Source organism: Merops nubicus, unplaced genomic scaffold, assembly GCF_000691845.1.
Source record: "Merops nubicus isolate BGI_N331 unplaced genomic scaffold, ASM69184v1 scaffold18139, whole genome shotgun sequence".
In the NCBI taxonomy this organism is placed as follows: domain Eukaryota; kingdom Metazoa; phylum Chordata; class Aves; order Coraciiformes; family Meropidae; genus Merops; species Merops nubicus.
The window spans coordinates 16069-23555 of NW_008633246.1; the positions used below are offsets into that span (position 1 = coordinate 16069).

The window sequence follows — 7487 nt, forward strand, 5'->3', positions numbered from 1 at the left end:
GGCAGCCTTGCCGCGTGGGCTTCCAGCCCTTGCCCGTGTTCCAGCAGCATGCCCCAGGTGCCAGCAGGGAGGGTTTGTGCCCCCCTGGCTGCAGCAGTCCTGCTGAGAGGCTGAAGAGGGTGACGAGGGAGTCACAGATGCCCACACGATGCCAGGCGTGCCTGGCCTTGCCAGGGGGGCGGTGAGGGGGTGCTGGAACCCTGGCTGTTCTCTCACAGCCCTTCTCCTCCCGGGGTGGGGGTGGGGACAGATGGCCTACTGCCAGCACATCGGCGTGGAGTTCATGTTCATCAACGACCTGGAGCAGTGCCAGTGGATCCGGCAGAAGTTTGAGACCCCGGGCATCATGCAGTTCACCAACGAGGAGAAACGCACCCTGCTGGCCAGGCTGGTTCGCTCCACCAGGTACCCCAGGGGGGGTTTCACCTTCTCCTCATCTCCCCTTGCTGCCCACGGAGGTTGCTGCCCAGCCAGGGTGATGGGGTTGCCACCAGAGTCACGTCTTGATGCCACCGGGGCTGGTTGGCATCGTCAGCGGGGTGATGCTGGTAGGCTGCCAGGCTTAGGTGCTGGCAGAGAGCCTGAAAACGTGGATGAGCCTGAAAAAAAAGGGTCTAAAAATAAGGTTTAAGTGCAACACACGGTGTTGGGGTGGGGGTGCAGCCAGCTGAGCTCTGCGGGTGGCTGGGAAGGCTGCTGGGCTGCTGCATGAAGCCTGCTTAAGCATCTCTGGGTGCTGTGGCTCCCTCAGCATGGGCCTTGTCCTTTCTCTGCTTTCCACCCCCAGTTCTGACCCCCCCTCTCTCCGTTTCTCTCCCAGGTTTGAGGAGTTCCTCCATCGGAAATGGTCTTCAGAGAAACGTTTTGGGCTGGAGGGCTGCGAAGTGCTCATCCCAGCCTTGAAGACCATTATTGACAAGTCGAGTGAGAAGGGAGTGGATTATGTTATTATGGGGATGCCCCACAGGTAACCCTGCCCCTCTCCACGGCGGCGCTGGGAGCATGGAGGAGGGGGATGCTGCTGGGGGTGGCTGCTGGAGGGGACGTGGTACCTGCCAGCACCTAACTGGTCTTGGCTGGTGGGGAAGCTGAGCTGGAGAGCTCAGGCCTTGGCTGCTCTCTCTGCTCAAGGGTGGTGTTTTGAGCTTCAGCTCATCTTTAAATTCCCCTGGAGGAGGGTGGTGGCTTGAGCAGCACTTGGATGCCAGGCTGGCACTGCTGGTTCCCAACAGCAGCCTTGCTTGTGCAGGGGACGCCTGAATGTTCTCGCCAACGTGATCAGGAAGGAGCTGGAGCAGATCTTCTGCCAGTTCGACTCCAAGCTGGAGGCTGCTGATGAGGTGAGTCTCCTCCTCTGCTGCTGCTGCTGTCTCCTGTCCCCGTGGGGTCCCTGGAGGCTGTGGCTGTGCAGAGCAAGCTGGGAGGTGCCACTGCTCGTGGTGGCACTCGGTGGCACCGGCGTTGCACAGAAACCTGTGACAGAAACCTTCCTGTCACTGCCAGAGCTGCTCTGTCCTGGTCTGCCCCAGGGGGGGACGTGTGTCCTGGCTGCTGCTGGTGTCTCCAGCACAGGCTGGGCAGTCAGCAGCTCTCCGTGGGCCTCGAGGGGAACGAAGAGGTGCAGGGAAGGTGGCCAGGAGCAGAGGTTGGCTCATAGCAGCCCCTGGTCCCCTAAAGCAGTCCCAGCAGCCCTGAGGCTCAAATCTCTGTCCCTGCCAGGCACCCGTGCTCCAAACCTTCCAGCATCATAACCTGGGATGGTTTGGCTTCTGGAAAGCTGGGCTGGGCTGTCTTTAACCTGCCGTGCCCTTCAGGTGGGGTTTTGAGGTGGGAAAGCAGCAGCCTGGGGCACTCAGGTGCCCCAGCTGGGCACCTCACCATACCATGAGCAGTGCCAGGGGTGCTGCACTGTGCAGTGGGGGCAGAGCTTGGGTGGGCGTTTGCCTGTTCCAGTATCCACCCCAAATCCACCACACTTCCTTGTCCTGCACCTCCACCCTTACCTCAATGGGCTTTATGCCCAGGATGGGCACCTGGAACAGGTTCCTTTGGCTTTGCCGGGTGCCAGGGGCAGCTCCTAAGGTGCCTTCCACCAAAATCCCTGCTCTTCCCAGCCAACTCTGCCTTGCCTCAGGTCTCCTTCTGCACTCCAAAAGCTGCTCAGGTTCCCGGGGGTGACTCTCCTCTCCCTTCCCCCAGGGCTCTGGTGATGTGAAGTACCACCTGGGGATGTACCACCGGCGGATCAACCGCGTCACCGACAGGAACATCACCCTCTCCTTGGTGGCCAACCCCTCCCACCTGGAGGCAGCTGACCCCGTGGTTCAAGGCAAGACCAAAGCAGAGCAGTTCTACTGCGGGGACACGGAAGGGAAGAAGGTGAGAGGGGCTGGGAACCCCCCCCCAAGAGCAGTGGCCCAAACTGGGTGGGTGTCGGTGGGAGGCGAGCTGGTGGCAAAGCCAAGGAGCCCACTGGGTTTTGTCTGTCCTGCCCCTGTTGTCACTCTGCTGTCACCCCAACTTGGCTCCCCTGTCCTTCCCTGCTGTCTCAGGGGGTGATTTTGGTAGGGGTTTCCCCCACCCCGTGCTGGTTCCTCTGTCTCTGGATTGGCTTCGCCAGCCTGTGGGGAGCTGCAGATGCCCAAAGCTCCAGCTGGAAAGCAGGGAAATGAGGGACACACCTTGGGGAGCTCAGCAGGAGGAGAATTAGGCTGAAGGATCTCTGCTCCCCTGTCCTTCCCTGCTGTCTCGGGGGGTGATTTTGGTAGGGGTTTCCCCCACCCCGTGCTGGTTCCTCTGTCTCTGGATTGGCTTCGCCAGCCTGTGGGGAGCTGCAGATGCCCAAAGCTCCAGCTGGAAAGCAGGGAAATGAGGGACACACCTTGGGGAGCTCAGCAGGAGGAGAATTAGGCTGAAGGATCTCAGTGTGACCTGGGATAACCATTCCTGGGGCTGAAGGATCTCAGTGTGACCTGGGATAACCATTCCTGGGGCTGGGAGAGCTGGAGAGCTGGCAGCAGGAGGCAGCTCTGCAGCTGGAGGGGAGAGCAGGCAGGGTGAGGACTGCAGGGGGGGGGTTATTTGCCATCTGATTCAGCACAGACCTGTCTCCTGCAGCAAGAAGGGGAAGGGTGAGATCCAAAGTGCTCTCCTTCCTCCTGCACCCCAAGGGCTGGATATAATTAGACTGACTCTGGCCTGGGCTGGCAGCCGGTGGCCTGGGCTGGCCCTGGCAGTGAAATAATGTCACCAAAGCCTGGGCAGAGCTCCCAGCCCAGAGGTCTCCTGGGGTGAGAGCGCAGGGGAAAGGGGCATTTTTCTCATCTCCTCCCAGTTAGAAAAAGGCTTTGCTTTGAGATCTGTGAGTTTGGGACTCGCCTCCCAGCTGCTGGGTGCTGGGTGCCCTCCTGCTGCCTGGGCAGGGCATCCCAAAGGTGCCACCCTTGCTCCAGGGGGGGTGTGGTGGCCACAGCCTCCCCTGCTGTGGCACCAAGTGTGGCCAACTCCTCTCTGACCCCCCAAGAAAGCATCGGGTGCCTGGACAAGCTGCTCTGGAATGCTGACAGCTCGTGGGGATGGGTCTGAGGGGCCCTTTCCCAGGGGTTTTCCTGCCCAGCACCCCTGCTGACTGCCCTGGCCTCACCTCTCCCAGGTGATGTCCATCCTCCTGCACGGAGACGCCGCGTTTGCCGGGCAGGGCATCGTGTACGAGACCTTCCACTTGAGCGACCTCCCTTCCTACACCACCCACGGCACCGTCCACGTCGTGGTGAACAACCAGGTGAGGAGCAAAACCCCCTCCCCAACATCTCTGAGGTCCCTCCTTGCCCGGCCTCTGCGGGCTCAGGCAGCTGGCTGCAGGCAGGAGCTGTTTTCCCAGCCTGAGTTACAACCCCGGGCTCCACCCCCAGCTTCAAAAGCGGGGCTGCAGGGGACGGGGGGAGGTCAGGGCTGAGGCTGAGCCCCGGGTCACCCCTCAAAGCTGCCTGTGGCCCTTCCCAAATCTTCCCCCCTTCTCCCTCTGGCCTGCTGCAGATCGGGTTCACCACGGACCCCCGGATGGCCCGTTCCTCCCCGTACCCCACGGACGTGGCTCGGGTGGTCAACGCCCCCATCTTCCACGTCAACGCCGACGACCCCGAGGCCGTGGTCTACGTCTGCAACGTGGCAGCAGAGTGGAGGAGCACCTTCCACAAGGACGTGGTGGTGGATTTGGTAAGGAACGTCCCAGGAGGCTCCAGCCTGGAGCTGCTGGTCGGCGCTGGCAGCTCTCGGGGCTCCGGCACCTCTCGGGGCGTGGGGTGGTTTTTATGGAAGCTGAGGTGTCTCTTCAGGGCTTGGCTGGGGGGGTTGCAAGAAGCTGGTGGTGTAAAGCAAGGTGGGGAGGCTGTGACAGTGCTCAGAGAGGTGATGGTGTCCACATGGAGCCTGCCCTCAACCTCCCTCGTTGCGGAGGACACGCTTGGGGCACGTTTTGGGCACGTTTTGGGCAGTTTTGGACCCTTCGTAGCACAGAGACCAAGGCACCTCCGACTGCTTGTGGAGCAGGGGGTTGCAAGAAGCTGCTTTTGGAGCAGGGGGTTGCAAGAAGCTGCTTTCAACGGCTCTTCCCTTTCTGGGCAGGTTTGTTACAGGCGCAACGGCCACAACGAGATGGACGAGCCCATGTTCACCCAGCCCCTGATGTACAAACAGATCAGGAAGCAGAAGCCCGTGCTGCAGAAATATGCTGAGCTGCTGATCTCCCAGGGGGTGGTAAATCAGCTGGAGTATGAGGTACTGTCCATGGGGCCCGGGAGGAGAAACGTGGGCAGCACCTCTGGGGCAAACACCTGGTTGGGTTCAGACCTGGCTGGGAATGATGGGATGGGACCATCCCTGCTGTGGTGCTGGGACCCACGGGGCAGTTGGGCTCTGCAGCACTCAGGCTCAGTGTGGCCTGGGCATAGCTGGGGGCTGGTGCCTTGCCCTGGCTTTGCTGTCCTGCACCCAGCGTGGCAGCAGCTCTGCTGGCTCCTCCTTGCCCCCCTTCCACTTGGCAGCATCTTGATGAACACGAGTTGGTGATTTGGATGGCAGCAGAGTTGTCCCGTGGGGGACAGTCTGGCACCGAGGCCCCCCCAGGCTTGGCACTGGTTTTTGGAGACCCCTCACTAATGCTTTTCTGCCTCTTGGTTCTGCCTTTCAGGAGGAAATTGCCAAATATGATAAGATCTGCGAGGAGGCCCACGCGAGATCCAAGGATGAAAAGATCTTGCACATCAAGCACTGGCTGGACTCACCCTGGCCTGGTAAGTCACTAGGAAAGTTTTGGAGGTCCCTAGGAAGGAGCTTGGCTTCTCTAGAGCTGTGGTAGCTATTTTCTAGTAAAATGGCTCCACGGGTGCTCCTCCTCCTGCAGGTTTCTTCACTCTGGACGGGCAGCCCAGGAGCATGACCTGCCCTTCCACCGGGCTGAACGAAGAAGACCTGACACACATTGGCCAAGTGGCCAGCTCGGTGCCAGTGGAGGATTTCACCATCCATGGAGGTAGGAGCCTGCAGAAGCTGTGCCAGACTGAGCATTTGTTCCACAAAAGATGTGGGGTAGGGCTGGAATGTGGCCTGGAAGGAAGGGAGCTGTTGCAGTGCTTTGATCTGTGTGGACAGCAGGTCGAGGGAAGGGATTCTCCCCCTCTTCTCCATTCTCCTGAGACCCCACCCAGAGCACAGCATCCAGCTCTGGGGTCCCCAGCACAAGAAAGACGTGGACCTGTTGGAGCAGGTCCAGAGGAGGCCACGGCGGTGATCCAAGGGCTGGAACCCCTCTGCTCTCCAGGCTGAGAGAGTTGGGCTTGTCCAGCCTGGAGAAGGCTCCAGGGAGACCTTCTGGTGGCTTTTCAGTGTATAAAAGTGTCACATGAGTAAAACAGAGAGAGGCTTTAGCAGGGCCTGTAGTGACAGGAGAAGGGATGAAGGTTTTAAACTGAAAGAGGAGAAGTTTAGACTGGAAACACTGGAAGAAATGTTTTATGGTGGTGGGACACTGGCCCAGGTTGCCCAGGAAACTGTGGATGCTCCATCACTGGAAGTGTTCAAGGCCAGGTTGGGTGAGGCTCTGAGCAACCTGGTCTGGTTCAAGATGCCCTTGCCCATGCAGGGCACATGGACTAGGTGACCTCTGAAGGTCCCTTCTAACCCAAACCCTTCCGTGAATCTGTGAGAATTAGTTGTGAGGGAGCTGTGATGCAGGGAAGTGTGGAGCAGCTCTCCTTCAGAGCTGCCCCTTCCCTGCAGCCCTGATTCCTCATCCCTGCTCCATCCCTCTGCCAGGGGCTGATCCGTTCCTCTGGCACCAAGCCCTTGGCACTCCAGCTGTCCTTGGGGCAGGCTCGGGGACAGACGTGATGTCCCCGGAGCTCTCGCATCAGAACTAGACACCAGAAGAGCTACAAACCAGCTTCTGTCCTGGCAGGTTTGAGCCGTATCCTGAAAACCAGGGGGGAGATGGTGAAGAACCGGACGGTGGACTGGGCCCTGGCAGAGTACATGGCCTTTGGCTCCCTGCTCAAAGAGGGCATCCACATCCGCCTGAGCGGCCAGGACGTCGAGAGGGGCACCTTCAGGTAAAGCTCAGCTTTTCAGGGGCTTGAAAAACCCTAAAAAAAATCCTCAGAAAAAAGGATTCCAGCCCTTTCCGGAGGGATCTGGAGGGTGCTGATGGGGGAACACGCCCCCTCTTCCAGCCATCGCCACCACGTCCTGCACGATCAGAACGTGGACAAGAGGACCTGCATCCCCATGAACCATCTGTGGCCCAACCAGGCTCCCTACACCGTCTGCAACAGCTCCTTGTCGGAGTACGGGGTGCTTGGTGAGTGAGGAGCTCTGTGCCCGCTGGCAGAGGGGGTGAGGCCACTCCTGGGGGGGGGATAAAACCCCCCTTTTTACTCCTCTCCCATCCCTCAGGGTTCGAGCTGGGCTTCGCCATGGCCAGCCCCAACGCCCTGGTGCTTTGGGAAGCCCAGTTTGGGGACTTCCACAACACTGCTCAGTGCATCATCGACCAGTTCATCTGCCCCGGGCAGGCCAAGTGGGTCAGGCAGAACGGCATCGTCCTGCTGCTGCCCCACGGCATGGAGGGCATGGTAAGGACCCCGCCCAGCTGCCCTCACCCAGAGCCTGGCACCGGCTTCTCTTGCCAGCCTTGCCCCCCCCCTCCTTGCTCAGTCCCCAACCCCTGGTCCCCGCAGGGTCCCGAGCATTCCTCTGCCCGCCCGGAGAGGTTCCTGCAGATGTGCAACGACGACCCCGACGTTTTCCCTGTGAGTGGTGGGCACGCAGAGGGGGAAATGCCACCCGGGTGGGCTCAGGGCAACCGGTGCCACCGAGGCAGGGGAGGTTTGGGGAAAAAGGAGCTGAAACCGGTGCCCGGGCTGCACCCCCGCGGCCTGTGGCAGGCAGAGGGGGGCCCAAAAAAACCCAGGAGGGGGGGGGGGGACCACACG

The 7487-nt window shown here is 60.5% G+C and overlaps 1 protein-coding gene across 1 annotated transcript in view; it reads left to right on the plus strand.

Moving 5' to 3' along the window:
• The window catches only part of LOC103780514 (2-oxoglutarate dehydrogenase, mitochondrial), a 21523-nt gene that overhangs the window by 12962 nt on the left and 1074 nt on the right, over positions 1-7487 (plus strand). Inside the window, exons 4-16 of the mRNA XM_008948201.1 lie at positions 251-405; positions 821-967; positions 1250-1340; positions 2200-2379; positions 3653-3781; positions 4036-4215; positions 4624-4776; positions 5189-5291; positions 5402-5530; positions 6455-6605; positions 6726-6853; positions 6949-7127; positions 7233-7358. Of these exons, the coding sequence (XP_008946449.1) occupies positions 251-405; positions 821-967; positions 1250-1340; positions 2200-2379; positions 3653-3781; positions 4036-4215; positions 4624-4776; positions 5189-5291; positions 5402-5530; positions 6455-6605; positions 6726-6853; positions 6949-7127; positions 7233-7358 (1851 nt within the window). The remainder of the gene's footprint in view (positions 1-250; positions 406-820; positions 968-1249; positions 1341-2199; positions 2380-3652; positions 3782-4035; positions 4216-4623; positions 4777-5188; positions 5292-5401; positions 5531-6454; positions 6606-6725; positions 6854-6948; positions 7128-7232; positions 7359-7487) is intronic.